The 18,947-nt window shown below is 34.0% G+C and overlaps 2 protein-coding genes across 2 annotated transcripts; both read left to right on the top strand.

Annotated features, from left to right (window-relative positions):
- Positions 1-5,117: 5,117 nt before the first annotated feature.
- On the top strand, positions 5,118-7,020 carry b2m (beta-2-microglobulin). Its single transcript, XM_081363116.1, has 4 exons — positions 5,118-5,392; positions 6,010-6,282; positions 6,376-6,418; positions 6,547-7,020. Exons 1-3 carry the CDS (start codon positions 5,329-5,331, stop codon positions 6,387-6,389), a joined length of 351 nt encoding a protein of 116 aa, XP_081219242.1. The 5' UTR covers positions 5,118-5,328; the 3' UTR covers positions 6,390-6,418; positions 6,547-7,020.
- Positions 7,021-8,349: 1,329 nt separating this feature from the next.
- irak3 (interleukin-1 receptor-associated kinase 3) lies at positions 8,350-18,320 on the top strand. Its single transcript, XM_081362667.1, has 13 exons — positions 8,350-8,572; positions 12,372-12,554; positions 13,125-13,171; positions 13,358-13,424; positions 13,618-13,769; positions 14,377-14,441; positions 14,526-14,637; positions 14,741-14,859; positions 14,949-15,147; positions 15,356-15,418; positions 16,802-16,969; positions 17,043-17,487; positions 17,588-18,320. Exons 1-13 carry the CDS (start codon positions 8,458-8,460, stop codon positions 17,713-17,715), a joined length of 1,863 nt encoding a protein of 620 aa, XP_081218793.1. The 5' UTR covers positions 8,350-8,457; the 3' UTR covers positions 17,716-18,320.
- The last annotated feature ends 627 nt before the right edge of the window (positions 18,321-18,947 follow it).

Below are 18,947 nucleotides of genomic sequence, written 5' to 3'. Positions count from 1 at the left end.
TCCAAAAGTCTGACAATTAAAATCTGGGATTCAAAATCACGGAAATAAACAGAACGTTTTAGGGTTTTTTAACCTTTAAAACAAGGAAATGCAATTACGTAAAGTGGCACTAGCTACTATAAATACTATTGGCATTTATGGTTCTATGAATAACTTTTAACATCCATGGAGCCTTTCAAATGCATAAAATGTTCTTTAACAAGGTTCTTCAAATTGTTCTTCACTAAGGACAAAATGGTTCTTCTAACGCTGACGGAAATTTCTGACTTCTGAAGTCGTGATTATGAGCTTGCTCGTGCAAGTGCTTTGTTGTCGGAAAGAATAGGAATTATGGAGGAAACCAGGTCTGGGACTGAGATGGGGTCATCTTACCCCATGGGTCTAATTTTGTCTTTTTACTTCAAAATAAAAACTATAACCTTCACTCTGCAAATCCAAAACATTAATGTGTCCACAAATCCCTCATTATAAACTAGACACAAAAAACCTTTGATATTTAACATAATAAAATGTCATAGATCACTATTTTACAGAAACACAAAATTAGATTCATTAAACTCAAAAATCTCACAATTGATATTGAGATGAAATGGCGCACCCAACTCTGAAACTCTGGAAGGCCTATCAAAATTTTCCCCAGGCTTCCCAGCATTAAATACGACTTGAAAGGGCGCATGTCCAATTTTCACCTAGGAAACTCGATGATTCCGATAGCACATGCAGGCAGAATTATTTTGGAACTTTTGGAATGTGTATTTGTACGACATTAGCAGATTTGTGACCGCTAAGCTATGTGCTAGAAGTCTAGACGACTTCTTTTTTTTTTTTCTTTTTGCAGTGAAAAGATCTATTTATGTACAGACAGACTAAAAGTACGCCTCTATTGTCATTGCAGACAGTAAAATCCCTCCTATAAAGGCTGATGGTTTTGTTATTGTCTCTGAGTGTCTGCAGCCTTTATGAGGTTGTGAACGCTACCACATGCTCGAACCTCAACCCCGGTCGGCTACACCGCAAAACTCTCAAGATTTGTGGTGCACTCTAGATAGAGACGTGAAAAATGAGACAGGTGCAAAATGAGTCAAAACAAGGTGGTGTTACGTTCTATCTGAGCAGAGAATCCTGGCTTCGTCTATTTGACATTAACTAAAGGCTGCTAAGTGATCTTTAATTAGCTACAGTTTAAGATTTGTGTTGGATAGGAACATTAACTTAAAATTGGATAGAGACTTTGAAGGGGAAAGAAAAATATTATATTTGTCACATGATGTGTGTCATATGACCAAGTCAATCATTAGATTTTATAGCTTATGATGAAATCATATAAAGGTTTGTGACACAATGATATAAATCCATCTAAATCTGAGGTGTGTTCAGCAGCCGGTCAAAACATCAAACTCAGCTTTCATTGCCTGACTCCAGATTTAAAGGGATAGTTCACCCAAAAATGAAAATTTTGTCATTTACTCGCTCTCAAGTTATTCCAAACCTGTAAGAATTTCTTTCTTCTGCTGAACACAAAAGAAGATTTTTTTGAAAATGAATGTATGAAAGCAAAAAGTTGATGGACCCCATTGACTTTCATAGTATACCCTTAACTATGGAAGTCAAAAGGGTCCATCAACTGTTTGATTAGCCATATTCTTCTAAATATATTCATTTGTGTTCAGCAGAAGAAAGAAATGCATACAGGTTTGGAACAACTTGAGGGCGAGTAAATGATGACAGGATTTTTATTTTTGGGTGAACTATCCCTTTAATTCTGTGCATGACTTCAGTTTCACCTTAAATGCTTGTACAATGCTGACGGCTAGTGGGAAAAATTGTGCCATTGCAAGCTGCCTTATGTTTTGAGATTTCCAAAAGTACCAGCTTGAGTGTTTAACCACAAAAACAAAACCCCAGTAGATTATCAGATGATCAATTTTTTCATTTTCGATTTAGACATAGAGGCAATATTGGGCAATAGTCATTGTTCTCTAGATTTACTTCCGTGTATGTAACAATAATAATAAAAAAAATTCCAGACTTTATCACGTGATTTCCCAGAGATCAAGCTTTGTTCAAATCTACTTTCACTTTTTGTTTATACAGTGGGCTCAACTGTATTTGGACACTTAAGCCACACTCAAATAAAGTTCATTTCAAAAATATAAATATAAAACCAAACACAGGTGTCATATAATTGAATGATTTTATAGATTTAATTAAAATAACAACTAAAGAAAATAAATATCTTTTGTTTTCATTTTGAATGGTCAAAATGCCACTTGATTTGAGAAGTAGTTGTCTAATGCGACAATACTCAAAGATGTGTGCATATGCGTATACATACATATATTGACTTGCTGTATGCTAATTATTTATCAGAAGAGAAACTATTATTTGCAAAGTTGACACGTCTGAAATGTGCCCAGGCTGGTAAATCTGCTTTGGTTTTATTTAATTGCCCAAACGAACCAATGCACAAGGAAACATCCTTCATGTTTGAACTTAAAGTGAAAGCACTTCCGAAGCAGACGGCACAAAAGGTGCATAAACTAGAGTTTTAGACTTTCCAGCAGTTTAATACATTGGATTACAGATCTACACAAAGCACAGTGTCATAATATTGTGCCTAGTTTCCATAGAGACTGAGATGAAGAATGTTGTGGCAGGGAATCTGGCATCCAGGCCAAGCCACAATTCATATGCGTTTCTTTATTGCTCTGGCTCACCACTGTATTCCATACAACCCAAAAGCATGAGGAACAGGGATAACTTAAGCATTCCTATGGCTGATGCTTTATTTAGCTCTGCATTTTTTTTTTTATACCAGTCTCAGATTTACAAATGTAGGCTTTCACTTTGCACTCTGCCCCAAAAATAATATTTTATTAATTGCTTTTTCTAATCTGTGATGTTTTCACAATTTGGTATCCCCAGTAATAGACATAAATCTGGTTTACTGCATAGGGCTTGACATAAATCCAACTATTTACATATACAGGTATACACTAAGCTGATTATTCATGTACTGAAACAGAATTAGTCTCTGTTAAAAGGTAATTATATGTTAGCCTATACATAGGCATTGTTCGGTCATGAAACTATACGGCCAGGGATGGACAGTATTTCAGATACATGTATTTAAAATACGTATTTGAAATACAAAATACTATTTTGAATTTTAAAGCCTTTGGAAAAATTCTGTTAACCTCTTTATCAGGGTACTGATTTTGTGCATCAACTAGTTCAGACATTCACTATATTTTTTTTTATAAGGTGAGAATGTCATGATCAATTCTATTTGTTGATTCAAGTTAAAATAGTGCATTATTCACTTCAGTTAACATGAAAGAATAAAAGAGCACAGACAAGTGGGAAAATAGTCTTGACCGGTTGTTGATTTTTATCAACTAGCTTGTCAAATGTGTTTAAAGCATTACTGCATGTTAGGGCTGGGTGATATGACACTACATATCATAGCAATGATATAAAGTTTGAATTGATGGAACTTTTTCTAAATCGTTTACATAGATGGGCCTATTTGTGGGGTAAGCAAATTTATCCGTGCAGCTTTTAGTAGGCAGGAATTATTGTAACGTTGGAGTGGAAAAAGAAGCACTGATGAATGATGCACCACAAAAATCTTCAGCTTTTAGTTTTATTGTACATAAAAAGGGGTAAATGGTGTCAAATGAATCTAAATTAATTCTAATTTTAAATTTTAGATACACTTTCTAATTTTAATAAACTTATAGAAACAAATAAACTTTACATAAAATAAACATAAAATTACTTTAAAAGCATTGGACTACCTGCAAAAAAAAATAAATAAATTATGCTGTGGAATCAAAACTGATATTGAGAATTGTGAAACCATGATATTGTTACTGTGAAGTAAAATTGAGATTTTGCTCATATCGCCCATCCATATTATTTGCTAGATAGCAGAAAATGTTCCCACAGTTTTATATACAGTATGAATTTTTTAATAGTGTTCACCACAAGTAACAGACTACATTGTAACCAGAAATAAGTAGCTAAATAAGTAAGTAAATGGCTGCTATTTTGCATAAGTTTATTTGTAATTGCCAGAAAGAAAGAAAGAAAGAAAGAAAGAAAGAAAGAAAGAAAGAAAGAAAGAAAGAAAGAAAGAAAGAAAGAAAGAAAGAAAGAAAGAAAGAAAGAAAGAAAGAAAGAAAGAAAGAGGGCAGAGATGAGGTTAGGAATGATAAGTCAGTAGCCCTGTGTAGTTTCTTCATTCACTGTGACCTATACCTGCACTGGATGGCCAATTTCACATGTATTTTGTGTATTTTCAAAATACAAAATACTGAATTTGTATTTAAATACATTTTTTCACACAGTATTTTGTATTTGTATTTTAAATACATTTTCATGTATTTATGCCCATGTATACGGCTAAGGCCAATTGATCTGTTTTTTTCTATCTATTTATTTATTTATTTATTTATTTAATATATTTATTTGATCAACTCAGAGCAGAGCGCCATTGGAAATTTTCGAAACCCCCATTTTCCCCAGCACCACCTGCCAAGATCTGTTTGGGGGACTTCCCTACTGTACCTTCCCTGCAGTGGCTTGCTTATCAATAAAATTGTGTTTAATTCTATTCTGTGAGTTGTATTGATATATATATATATATATATATATATATATATATATTAGTATAAGATTATATAATTATATTTTATTTATTTATGTATGCACTTTATTTAAATAGTCATTTGGTGTGAGAACTCCTTAACATATAAGCAAATATTATGTCATAGTCCTAAAGTATTCTTACATTTTTTTACTTTTTTTACACATATAATATAGTCTCTGTTTATATGTAAAAAAAAAAAAAAATGCTTAAAATAGTTTTAGAAGTGCAGTATAGCATGTCACTTTGCTATTTAACTCCGTTCACCATGTGCTCTTTTAATATTAGGATAACCTATATTTGCATTTTAAATATTTACATTTTAAATGGTTATTGAATTGTTTTGGTTCATGGCGATTTACGTAATGGTGGATCGGTTTTGTTGATGAAGAAGAGGAGGGAGGTGTCTTATTTTTGTTTAGGTAAGTTCGGGTATTTCCAAAAGGGACTGTTTCACCAGATCATTGCCACAGTCTGTATAACCTCCCCGGATCAAATCTACCCAACAACAGCTTGTAGAAATTTTGCTATTGGCTTCCCTGTCATCTTGGAGGCTGTGCTTGTGTCGGTGGTGCCAGTGCATTTAAGGTTACTGGTGTTTTTACTTTCAATATTGTCTTCTTTAGACCTGAGAGGTACAGGTTCTCTCTTTGATACTCTCGAATAAATCCGCAAAAATGCGAGGACTCGTGTGTTTTGCCCTGCTCTGTGTTCTGTACGTCACTGTACAAGGGAAAGTCTGTAAGTAATTTAAATTGCTTATGTGAATTCTGTATCTTATTGTTTGTTTATTGTGCTGTATTGTTGGTTCTATCGTGTGACTTGCAACTGGATTTCCCCCTTGAGGATTAAAATATCTATGTGTTAGCTATAATATGTCACTATGTATCTATAGAATTGATTTTAGTATTATTATTGTATTTTTCCTAGCCTTCATTTACAAAACAATGTGTCATGTCACTTAGGCCTAAATGATAATCTTTTTTATATATAACCAAAGTTATGTCTTATTGTGATTGAAAATAATTAATTTATGCATATTAGTATGTTTTATATAACAACTAATGTTAGGCCTACTGTACCGAGGTTATAATTTGTAGGGTCTCTTTAGCTAAACAGACTGTAGGCCTGTAAAGACATTGCGTTTTTCTTTTTTTGTCTGCAAAGTGAATGAGGAATTCTGATGTAATTTGTGTTTCGTTTGGGACAATTCATGAAATGAAGTCTGGAAGTTTGTGTTTAATTTTGATTATGTTTCCAGAATTCTATTTCAAATAAACAATCTTCTCGTTTCATGATCAAATTTACTTTACTTGCGCGTTATCTTTGTAAACTAATATTTTAAACCCTATTTTCAGCCAAACCCAAGATTCAGCTGTACAGCCATTTTCCAGGAGAGTATGGAAAACAGAACACCCTGATCTGTTATGTGAGTGGCTTCCACCCTCCTGATATCACCATTGAACTGCTGAAAAATGGAGAGACTATGTCTAACGCCCAGCAGACTGACCTGGCCTTCGAAAAGGGCTGGCAGTTTCACCTCACCAAGAGCGCCTCCTTCACACCACAGAAAGGTGAAGATTACTCCTGCAGCGTTCGACACATGAGCGATACAAAGAACATTGTTTGGGGTGAGTCTTATGTGTGTATTTCTAGAAGATACCTTGTGTATTTGGTTTACATGACATAGCACTTGTATTGAACATCTTATGTTTTTTCCGCAGAGAACAACATGTAAAGCAAACAATCAAAGGCAGACAAAGGGTGGTAAGTGTTACCTTGTTGATTATCAATTTAAAAAATATAGTAATACCAAGTTTTTTTTACAATTAAAATGTGGCAGTTCAGAGATGTAAAGAGGAATAAAGGTGTGTGTTTTTCTTTCTTTTTCCTAGGATAATTTGTCATGTTTTTTTGGACATTTTTCATCGTCTACAGAGACCATATTTATCCCACTGTCCCATATCACAAAGCTAATGTTGCTCAAGATGCACTATTCATACAAATTACATCGCAACTTCCGTGATTTTAGCTTTCCTTGAGTTGACATTTTTCTTCATAAGAGTAAGGATAATTTAAACCAAAGTAGCTGCTACATGTATTTTTGGATGGGTTTTGATTAGTTTATGGGTCTTTTTCACTGATTTCATTCCTCTTTGTGTAAATCCTGTGACTATTTCTGGCTTTATTTTGAAATTAGGCTAATTACAAATATTACAACCAACTATCTCTTTTAAACCAGTTGTTATATCTTCTTGTTAATCTACATATGTTCACAACTACAAACTGGAATATTAATTCAATTTGACAAATTGCTACTGAGAAAATGTAAATGTAATTTTTAGAGAGGAAAATAAAATTTAGAAAACCTAATGAAACAATTGTGTTTATTTGCTTTAAATAGTCTGTACTGTCTTATTGTCTGTACTTTGAAGTTAAATCAACAGTGATTGTAGTGAATTTCAGTTATTTGCCTAACCTAAAACATACATGTCTGCCTAGCAACTGAGCGATCAAGACGGTGATTGGATTAAAAAAAAAAAACAGACGAAATGTAAGAGTTTCGCTTTCTATTAAAAATGAAAAGTCCTCCAAGTTTGCGCTGAGTTTTTTTTGTTTTTTGTTTTTTTTTTATCTCCGCTTTTAACATATTTGTTTTCATGGACTGAAGTGCGTTTGAAAGCAAAAATTTGTATCTCGCGCCCTAGACGAGTCTGCCGCGCGCTGAAAAAAAGTCACATGACTTCCCGGAAAAAACCTGTGATGGTGACAAGCCAAGCCTCCCTCTGGTTCGCAAGCGTTGCTCAGTTATCATCAACTAGTCATATTAATAACACTGACTGATGATGTAACCGTGAAGCTGAAATGCTGTGAAAATCACCTGCTTTTTTTTTATTTGAGACCTTTTGTAAATAAAGCTGTGTTTTTTATGTAATAATGTAAAAGAATGGACCTTTATTGATGCACACATTGCATGTTGGTGGAATGCAATGCAGTATGCAAATGTACAATATCTGTACAATATCTGTCTGATTACAAATTATATTAAGAGTGATAATTGACAATATAGATGAATAACTTACGTCCTTATTTCTTTTATTATTTGCTGTGTGTTTAAGGATTTAATTTGATTATTAACTCTTTTGAGACACTTTTATGAGTCTCTCTTTTGTAGCCTAGGCTACATGAAGTGAAAATGATAAATGAACATCTGATTATTGTGAGAAAGATTGACAGAGCCTCAAAACTTTAGCAGCCTTCAGTAGATAGGCCTACTGATGATCTGTCGATCTCCTCATTCCAATTGCTTTTAATTACATGTATTTGTACATCTAACTGACATTCAATTATTGGTATTTTATACTGTAAATTGTTATTAGGCTATATTAAATTAGAAATAAAATAATTGTATAAAAAGACAAAACATAAAATAGTAAATGATACAAGGATATTAATAATAATAATAATTATTATATTGTATTGTTATGAAGTAGGCCTATATAATGTAGGCTGGCTACTAATTATTTAATAGTAAACGATACAATGACATAAACACAATAATAATAATTAGTGTTGTTGTTATGTTGTTATAGAAAAAAATGTTTTGTTTTGTTTGATTCTCCTTTCTCTTACGAGCAAATATGAGCATTTGTGAAATTATTTAGAGGAAGTAGGTGGGGTTTGGGAATTTCCAAATTGTAGCAAGAGATGTCAACACAAGAGAGCAGTGTAGAGTCACCAGTCCGAAGGACATGAAACATCTAACCAAACTTCACACACCTGTGTATGGTATCGACTAGAGGAAGATGTCAGGTAAAATAGACCCGTCGACGTTCCTCTTCGACGTCCCGCCGGTGCTCATGAGGACTTTCTGTAGACTGATGGACAGCGGGGTGGACGGTCTGGGGTGGAGAGCTTTAGGTAAACTACGCACTTTACCATGACAATGTAACATTGTAGTACCGTTACCTGTTAGTATGAAGTTAAGCAAACAATCATCTCTGCAATTTCCCTATATTTATCTTCTTTGGGAATGTGTTGATGTTAAATTATAGCCGCTGGAATATACTGTTCAAATATTCTGTTCAAGCTTCTTTTCTCCCCATAATGTACAGTCTTAAAAATAAAGGTTCTAAAATGGTGTTTTCGCAGCGATGTATGTATGGCAAGCCGTTGTAACATTTAATCCTTAAAACCTACTAGTATCTATTTTCATGCTACTAGTAGCTACTTATTTTTTAGATACTGGTATCTATTCCATTTAGTACTAGTACTTATTCATTAGCTACTAGTGCTTATTCTTTAGGTATTAGTGCCTATTCTTTAGATTCAGTGCTTATTATTTAGCTAGTGCCTTTTTAAACATACTAGTCATTATTTATTAGATACTAGTACTTATTCCAATAGTGTCTAGTATTTAATTATACCCAACTTGTCAAGAAAAAATATAACTAGTGCTTATTTTTTAGTTACTAGTAACATTTTAGATCAAAGATATCCTTAACTTAATAGATAGCCTACTATTTAAATAATCAGTATGCAAATAATATGTTGAATATTAATGAACCAACAACAAATCAAAGAGAGATGACATAGGAAATGGACTGAATTGAACAAGGCCGTGTTTATAATAACGATATAACAATAGCCTACCTTTTTAATGGTATTAGAGTAAAAAAAATAATAAGCCAATGTAATATAGTGCATATACTGTATACTCTTATTTTGACATGACTCGCATTCTCAGTTTGATTAATAACATAATTTTTAAAATTACTATTTGTATTATTTAATATTAAAGATTAATATTCATAATATTTGATTAAGGAATTATGAATGCTCTCCAAAAGTTCCAATCTCTGGGTATTGTGGTTGTTTGCTGGTGGGTATATGAATCCGTTTTTTGAATCTATTTAACTATTGTTTGGATTTTATTATTGGCAGTTAAGTCTTTATTATAGCCTACTGTACATTCAAAACAATAAATGTCATATTAAACATATATCTTTCCTTGCGTTCATGCTAACCAATTAACTAGATAAACCAACAAAGCCAGTTACTTATGAAAAATCAATCTTCTATAGCCTTAGTTCAGCCTGCATTACCATAACTCTGATTGGATGGTTGAGAGTATACTCATGTTTATGTAATGATCTGTTTGAAAGAAGATATCTCTTAATATTTTCTTACTCTTATTCATTAGATACTAGTGCTTATTTATTAAATGCTATTATTTTTCATTAGATACTAGTACCTATTTAATAGATACTAGTAGTTATTCATTAGGTACTAGTATTTATTTATTAGACACTACTAGTATCTTTTGTAATTGTTACTAGTAACTATTCTTATTTTACTAGTCACAACTGTTTTTTTACTCGTCTTATGTTAGGAATAGTCAGAATGGCCACTGTAGAGTTCAATTAAAAATCTTACTAGTAAAATAAAAAATCTTACTAGTAACATTTGGAATAAATACTATCTAATAATTAGGTACTAGTATCTATTGAATAAGTACTAGTAGGTAATTAATTAGTACTGGTATCTAATTAATAGGTACTAGTATCTAATCCATAAGTACTAGTATCTAATGAATAAGTACTAGTATCTATTTAATAGGTACTAGTATTTAATGACTTAGTACTAGTATCTAGTAATAAGTACTAGTATCTAAAAAAATAAGTACTAAGTCACAACTGGAATACTAGTCAGAGCTGAATAGTTACAAAAATGTTAAATGTGTTACTAGTTACAAAAAAATAGTTACTAGTAGTTACTATTGAAATAAGTACTAGTATCTAATAATAAGTACTAGTAACTAATGAATAAGTACTAGTAACTAATGAATAAGTACTAGTAACTAATGAATGAGTACCAGTATCTAAAAAAATAAGAACTAGTATCTAATGAATAACGATTAGGATCTATTAAAAAGGCACTAGCAGTGGCGTAACTTTGTTTTAAAAAGTGGGTGGGACAGGTGGGGTGGGGGTTGCTAATACAATGCTAAATCAGATATATGTACAATAACATTACGATGTCCAGCAATCGATTTAAATAGTAGGCTACATGGGGTTTAATTTGTCGTTTAATGAGATGTAGCCTAATATATGTTGTCAGTGGCGAGAATTTTCGTGTACCTTAATGGTCCAGTGGTAGAACTTTCGCCTACCGTGTCAGAAGTTTTGGGTTCTAATCCGCACTCGTATAGTTTTTTTTTTCTCGTATAGTTTTTTTTTCTCATCAAAACCGATTATGTTCATCAGTGGTTGTATATCAAGCAGGGACACGTTTGTGTGCATTATGTTTTGTGATTTCACCAGAACGAATAGAGTATCCGCAACGGATTGAAGCACGCGTCCGAGTGAAGACAGTGTGGCGTGTGCGCGAGCCACACGAGAAAACACTGTATCCGCGCCACTGATCGCAGCGGCAATGAGCACTTTGATCACTTGATTTAAAAAACACATTTCAGCTCTAGATCGTCTCTTATTTAAAAAACGAACGAAATGAATGCTCTGCCGGTTAACTGGAGATGTTTTATTTATTTGTAGAATTGGTACATTCGTGCTGCGAGATGTTTTAAAAAGTGGTGGGGACAAGTCCCACCCGTCCCACCCGCAAATTACGCCTATGGGTACTAGTATCTAAAGAATAAGCACTAGTACCAAAATAATAAGCACTATTAGCTAAAGAATAAGTACTAGTACTCAATGAAATTGACACTACACTGTTAGAAAAATCTGTAGAAATTACAGTATTACTGGCAGCTACTTGCCAGTAACTTACTGTAGATTTAAATTGATGTTATTTACTGGCAACAATTTGTTCAAAATTAAATGAACATTAAACATTAACAAGTCTTTATCTTTACAGAATAAAACTAAAATAACATCCTCATGCAAAGCATTCTGGGAACCAAAATCTGAAGGAAAAAAAACAGAAAAAGGTTGATGAAGATTTCTGGTTCCCAGAATGCTTTGCATTAAATTGTTATTTTATAATTTTATTCTTTAAAGACAAAGACTTGTTAATGTTTAATGTGCATTTAACTTTGAACAAACTGTTGCCAGTAAATAACATACATTTAAATCTACAGTAAGTTACTGGCAAACAGCTGCAAAACTACAGCAAATTTTTTACAGTGTAGTATCTAAAAAATAAGTACTAGTAGCATGAAAATAGATACTAGTAGGTTTTAAGGATTAAATGTTAAAACGGCTTGCCATAGTGATGCCATAGTAAATCCATTATTGGTTGCTCAAAGTACCTTTCAGTTATTTTTTTTATAAGTGTGAATAACATTTTAAGAACAATTTTCCACTATAAAGAACCCTTTTCTGTAATGGAAAGGTTTCATGGATGTTAAAGGCTCTTAATAACAAAAGATGCCAATAAAGAAAGAACCTTTATTTTTAAGAGTGTATTTAGGAATTAGATTGGCATTAGTTGGACAAAACTGGTACAATACGGTCACTAACTAGTCCAAGAAAATCAGCAATCCAGCTTCTACTTTATAACTTGTCCCCACAAACGGTGGTCAAGTTGGTTTTCAGAACATTGGTCAACAAACTAATGATCAGCTTGAACCAACTAGAAATACAAAACAACTATCAGGCAACTTTGGCTGGATTTTCCAACAGACAGGGTCTTCAAATCAGCTGCACTGGATCTTGTGGGAAAAAATTTGTGACATTCATCCCAGTCTGATTCCTTCCAGCTGCCCGCATCCTTCCCAGTCAGCTGGAGGTGAGGTGTACTGAAATGTACGTGGCTGCTGGGAAAAGTCCAACACAAGAGCTCATGTGGTCGTGGGCCCAAAAGAATAAAAGAGTGGGGGATCTGCTGAAGGTTCTGGATGAGATGGGTCATGCTCGAGCCACCAGTCTTTTTCAGTCACAAGGTAACATCCTCATCTTTATAGCTAATTCTGGTTGTGATGTTCCCTTTATGATAATGTACCATGGTAACTGTACTTTATGCAAAAATGGTTGCTACAGTAATTGTACACAATAAATAACTACAGTAAATATAAAACTTAAAGCAGAAAAAAATAAATGAATGAGTCTGGAAGCTTTAAAGGAGATGTTATATTATTAATATTATTATTATTTTAGTATTAGCAATAACTGTAGTAACTAATATTTTAGGGGAATCTTGTAAGGGTTGTTTACATTTTACTGTCTCTCCAACTTCCTCTTAGTCACTGAAGCTTTCTATATCAGCTAGTGTTCCTTTAGATTTGTAACGTATAGTGTACTTAAAAGAGGAACTTGACAAGCCTAAATATGTTGTGAACTGGACGCAAAAACAAAGCATGCAATTTAAAAAGCAGCTGTGCATGTAACCCACAGTTCTAACAAATCGTATCGCCCACAAGCCCACACACCACAAAGACAACGTAAAGAAACTGCTATAACGAAACTGCCACAGGATAACAAAAAGTAACCAAACTTATTTGATTCTATTCCAGACTTTTCATGTGTGCTGAAGTCATCCTCGCCCCCTCTCTTTGCTATGGTAATGTTTATTTTTCTGTTTGATGCTGTTATTTCTGCAGATTTGTAAAGATTCTGGTCAGATGCTTGGCTTTTTTGTGGTTTAGGATTCTTAGAAAGCAAAAGCCTGAATACTCACAAACTCTACATATGTTTTTACATTCACCCTATCTACATATCATTTTTTATTGAATTTTTTTTCAATCAGCATCTGCAAAATACTGAGAAATTCTGTCAAACTGCAGCTCTTCATCCAGAGTCTATTTCTGCTGAAGGTAATTTGCTTTCAAAGTACAAGCACATTTGTATTTGACTGTTGCCTTTGCTTTAGTTAGTATTGTTGTACATGTAGCGGTAATACAAGAACTAACTATATATGTCATTCTAGATATTACGTAAAAAGTTTCATTTCTGTTTTGAGCGGTTTCATGAGGATATGAGATGAAACCTTATTTGTCCATCTCATAGGTGAAAAACAGAAGTATTGCATCACATATTCAGACGTCATAGCGGGAACGAGGCATTTCCACCAGGACCTAAAAATAGGAGAAAGCGTGTTCGCCGAGGTCTACTGCGGGAGATGGGGAAACAGATCTTTTGCTGTGAAAGTTTTCAAACAGGTCCTAACCTATTCAATTTGTTTCCACCATGGAATATTCAACGTGGAATAATTGTTGTATATATATATATATATATAAACTTGCAATTGTGAGTTATAATGTCTGAGATGCTAGAAAATGATTTTTTTCTTTTTGCGATTGTGAGAGATAAGGTCAAAATTGTCAGACAAAAAGTCGACAATTCCCGTATCAATTTTTTATTTCGTGGTGTAAACAAACTTTCATAAATACCTTAAAATGTGTCTCAAAACATCTTTTTACATCTTATGTATTGTTATTTTGTTTACCTGTATTTGGACATTCATTTGCCATTACATTACTATGTTCTTTTCTGGCAGTTCTATATTAAATTAATAATAAAATACTAGAAATACATAATAACAGTAATAAAATAGTAAACAATATAAGAACATAATAATAATAATAATAAGTATGTAATGTACTAATTATTTACTGAATTAACTGATGGAAATTATTTACTGTGGAGGATGGGGAAACCGATCTTTCTCAAACAGGTCCTAACCTATTAATGTCTGACTTTACATACAGATATAATGCCATTACAGTTTTTAAAAAACACTAATGAAATTCTTTATTATATTAACAGGAAAATAAAGCTAATTGGAAGGCGTTGTGGGAAAAATTCACCAAAGAAATCGAAGTTCTCCAACTGTAGGTTCAGTCTACAATCTGCTCGATCATATTCAAATGGTGTTTTTATCATGTTGTCAGTTGTTCTCATTTTTGTCTGCTTAGGTATCAGCATCCTAATATCTTGGAGTTATGGGGCAGCTTTTCAGAGGCGGATCGCTTCTGTTTAGTTTATCCGTACCTTCGTAACGGATCATTGTTCCACAGGCTTCATGAGGTAAATCATCTGCCAGCAAAATGTAACATGCTATACTAATAGTAGATTACATCATAGTGATGAAAATAAGTGTTCATAGGCTCTACTCTTGCCTTTGTTACAGGAAGTTGATAGGCCTCTATCATGGCAGGAAAGACTGAACATCATAAAAGGCACCGCAAAGGCAGTCCACCATCTACACACTGCACAACCGTGCATGGTTATTTGTGGAAACATTACGAGGTGTCACTTTGAAGCCATAGCTACACATTTGGAGGTGCCCAGTAAAGGTGATGCATTGAAATTAGCTTGTTTTTGTGTTCGGTTCACAGTTCAAACATACTCTTGGATGAGAACCTGCAGCCCAAATTATCAGATTTTGGATTAGCTCATCTGAGACCCCACTCTGTCAACCAGAGCTTCACCATCGTCATGGATACCGGCTCCCATAGCAACCTTGGCTATCTCCCAGAGGAGTACATCCGTGATGGCAAGCTGTCTGTCAAACTTGACGTTTACAGTCTTGGCATGGTGAGTTCAGCATCCTTTTTCAAAAATGATATTCCAGAGCCAGGTACAATTTGTATAAATAAAGATTTACGTCAGAATTTGAATGGTAAAAATTCGGCTCCAGCTGCAGAATACTGTTCATTAATATGTCCTTCTCATTTATTACTTACCAGTCATGACAGCCCAAACATAATTCAGCTCTTATGTTTTGTTTCTTAAATGTTTCTAGGCTATATTAGAGACATGTACAGGACAGAAGGTGAAACAGGAGAAAGCAAAGAACCTGTTTCTGGTAAGAATCCATTCCAGAAAAAAATAATATATATATATATATATATATATATGTATACATTTGTGAGTCTGCTCAAGCTGTCGCATCCGTCTTTTCACATGCAATACCGTACGTAACACAAATGCAATAGCATGTCACTCTGTTGGCATCTTACAACAGTTCCCACACGAGCAATTTTATAGAATATCATGACAGAATATGCTAATCAAAGACATGAAGATAGTTAACTCCACATCAGCAACATAAATTCATCAACTAACCATTCAGAAACGTCCTGTTGCATTCTACATGTTGTCACTTCTTCTTGAGTCTCTCCATCATTGTCCAACTCCAGTTTAAACATAAAAGGCCCAAGGCAGAACAGTTTCTGACATTTTAGTGCTTGTCTGTGTGAGGTAATCGGAGCTGCTAACACACACACACACACACACACACACACACACACACACACACACACACACACACACACACACACACACACACACACACACACACACACACACACACACAAGCACAAGCAGTTGAAGCTCCGCCCTCTGTTCCGGGAGCAGCAGCTCATTTGCATTTAAAGAGACACACACGTTTTTACTGACCCTCAAAAAGGGACAACTTTAATTATAAAAAAATTATATGTGGGGTATTTTGAGCTAAAACTTCACATACACACTCTGGGGACAACAGAGACTTATTTCACATATTGTAAAAAGGGGCATTATACACCCCTTTAATACTTTTATAATAGTTTTATTAATCAAATAAGCTTTAAATTGATCAAAAGTGACAAATTACATATTAACATTATAACAAAAAATTATATTTAAAATAAATTCTGTTTTATTCATCAAAGTATCCTGAAAAGAATGTATGACACTTTCCACAAAAATATTAAGCTGCACAGCTGTTTTCAAAATCTTGAGCACCAAATCAGCATATTAGAATGATTTCTAAAGGACAAAAATGAAAACCATTTTTTTGAATATTTGACAATATTACTGTGAGACAGTATATATAACATTTTTATTTAATTATATTGAAAGGGATCATTCACCCAAACTAAAAAATCTGTCATCATTAACTCACCCTCAACATTCTTCAAAATATATATATTTTTTGTGTTCAGCAGAAGAAATAAATGTTTTCAGGTTTGGAACAACTTAAGGGAGAGTAAATTATGACAATTTTCATTTTTGGGTGATTATCCCTTTATTTATCAATATTTTATGAAATTGAGTTTTGTTTACAGCATGCTTTAAAGGTTTAAACCGAAGAAAATGTGGATTCCTCATGATATTAATCAATTTGTATAATTCATATTTTACATTAATAGAATTGATGACAACATAACTGTGCCCTTCGCTGACTTATGCCATTGCATTTCTTTAGAGAGACGTACTGCATTCAGAGTTTGAGGAAAAAGGCTCTGTTGATGCCTGTCTGCGGTTTTTAGATCCCAAAGTTGAGCACTGGCCTCCTGCGGTGGCACTTAGTCTGCTCCGAATCGGACTAGAGTGCACAGGAAGCAGAATGAGAGTCAGGCCGACCATGGAAATGGTTAGTAAATGGCCTCATTTACTCAAACATATACACATATAAACATATGTATAAACATTTTATTCATTTTCAGGTGCTTCAGAAACTAAGCCAACTTCTTCCCATGCCTGAACCCACTGAGGACCAACCACACACCCTAGACGATACGAACTTCCTTCAGTGGCCATACAACAGCCACAGTCCGGGTCTAAGCCTCCCTATTGAAGATGATGAAATGTGCAGCCCACCGCTGGAAGCCAGAGTTCCCAAACTGGGAGAACCCTGCGAGTGCAGCCAGTCTGAAGTCACTTTCCTGAGTGTGGGAGATTCCGACTTGTCGCATTCCCCCAAGGAATCTCTCCAGGAAAATGACAAAGTGGTTTCAGCATCACAAAATGTGCAGGCCGACTCTGCACCTCACCTGGACTTATATGGGAGTTTGCCTGTGGAGTGCAGTTGTACCACTGGAGCCGAAGTGCAGGGGTGTGAGGACTGCTGCGCTAATGGCTTCAGTCGGTCGGTTTTTTATGTCACTCTAGGTAAGTCAAGGAAGAATACACATGGACATCTGTCTGGAAGTATTAGGTTTCATTGACTAATCTATGTCCAGAAATAATATCCAACATTTTTCTGTTTCAGATGATGATGCCTTGCACTCTCAGGATGAAGTCAGGAATCCAGCAAAAGAGAAATTGAAGAATAAAATTCACCTGTACAACCAGGGGCTTATAAATACAGATGAACTTCTATCACTTAAGTCAGAGTGATTCACCCGGGTCGGATATCTCTATAAAAAATTAACTCTGGGAGTTTAATCAGCAGTGGGGAGTGTTGGTGCTCGTTTTGTTAAAAATAGTTTTTTTGTTGTTGTTGTTTTGTGCTGTATAAAATATTTGAATATGTTTTAACAATAATTTTATATTTAATTTTATATTTATCTACCTAAAATGAAAGGAGTTTAGAGATAGCCTATACTTTAAACTGCATTTTAACATAAAAAAAGAAGATTTAAAGTGGGTATGTTATGTGTATGTTGTATATTATTATAACTAATATATTTGTATGCAGATGCTTGCAACTACTGTAATTTTAGGGAGTGGAGGTCATTTATAATAGTTGACTGTTTGTTAAACCAATTATTTGAATGACTAAAGATGAAATCATTGCATGTTAAAAACACTTCCCGATAGTGTCTAGAAATCCCTATGCAAAGCTCTCTGTAGTTTAAGTTTTTTGACGAATTTAAGTATAATTAAGAAAACAACTGGCTTTTGATCTAATATATTATGTGCGTAGTTATTTTAACCCATGCAATTAATCTACCGGGTTTTTTTTTTTTTTTTTTTGTCATAATAAAGAGAATGAAAGCGTGTGTAACATTACCTGTCTAATAATTTTACCGAGACTTTTATTTTGTGATTATCTGATTGCCTGTTAAGTGGTGCAGTATAAAGATTCATATAATCATCGATAACAACCGCGAAATTAAATTTTTTTTTATTTAAATAGTAATACGTTGATGTGTACATTTTATTTTGTATTGTTATTAATATTTGTGTTCATTTTATAATGTGAATCAGTTATTTATTTAAAATAGCGCTCTGGGGCTCGTTCTTCGTACGTTGCTTATTACATCCGAGATCAAATGACACATCCAAGATGATATCATCGTGCTAATCATGATCCGGCTAATTGGGTTCTTCGAACTCACCTGTTGTTTATGATTAGTATCGCTGGATTGAGTTATCTGAGATAACTGCGCGTTCATGCGCTGGTTTAAAAGGGGATATGTATCGATCGTAGAAACATTGATCAGCAACGCTGCTATTGGCTGTTCAGCGTGGCCAAAGAGCGCGCACAGTTTTTCTCCTCAGCAGAGCAAGAACTAATAGTCGAAGTTTATTCGGAATTTTAATGTTTAATCAAAACGCCAGGGAACACAAAGTCTGCAAAAGCCAGGAGAGAGGGCTGGCAAAAAGTAGCAGACAATTTAAATCCG

This window comes from Scardinius erythrophthalmus (genome assembly GCF_964197995.2).
Source record: "Scardinius erythrophthalmus genome assembly, chromosome: 4".
NCBI classification, from domain to species: Eukaryota; Metazoa; Chordata; class Actinopteri; order Cypriniformes; family Leuciscidae; genus Scardinius; species Scardinius erythrophthalmus.
Note: the sequence above shows the minus strand (reverse complement) of the source record. Positions and strands in the feature narration are given on the sequence as shown.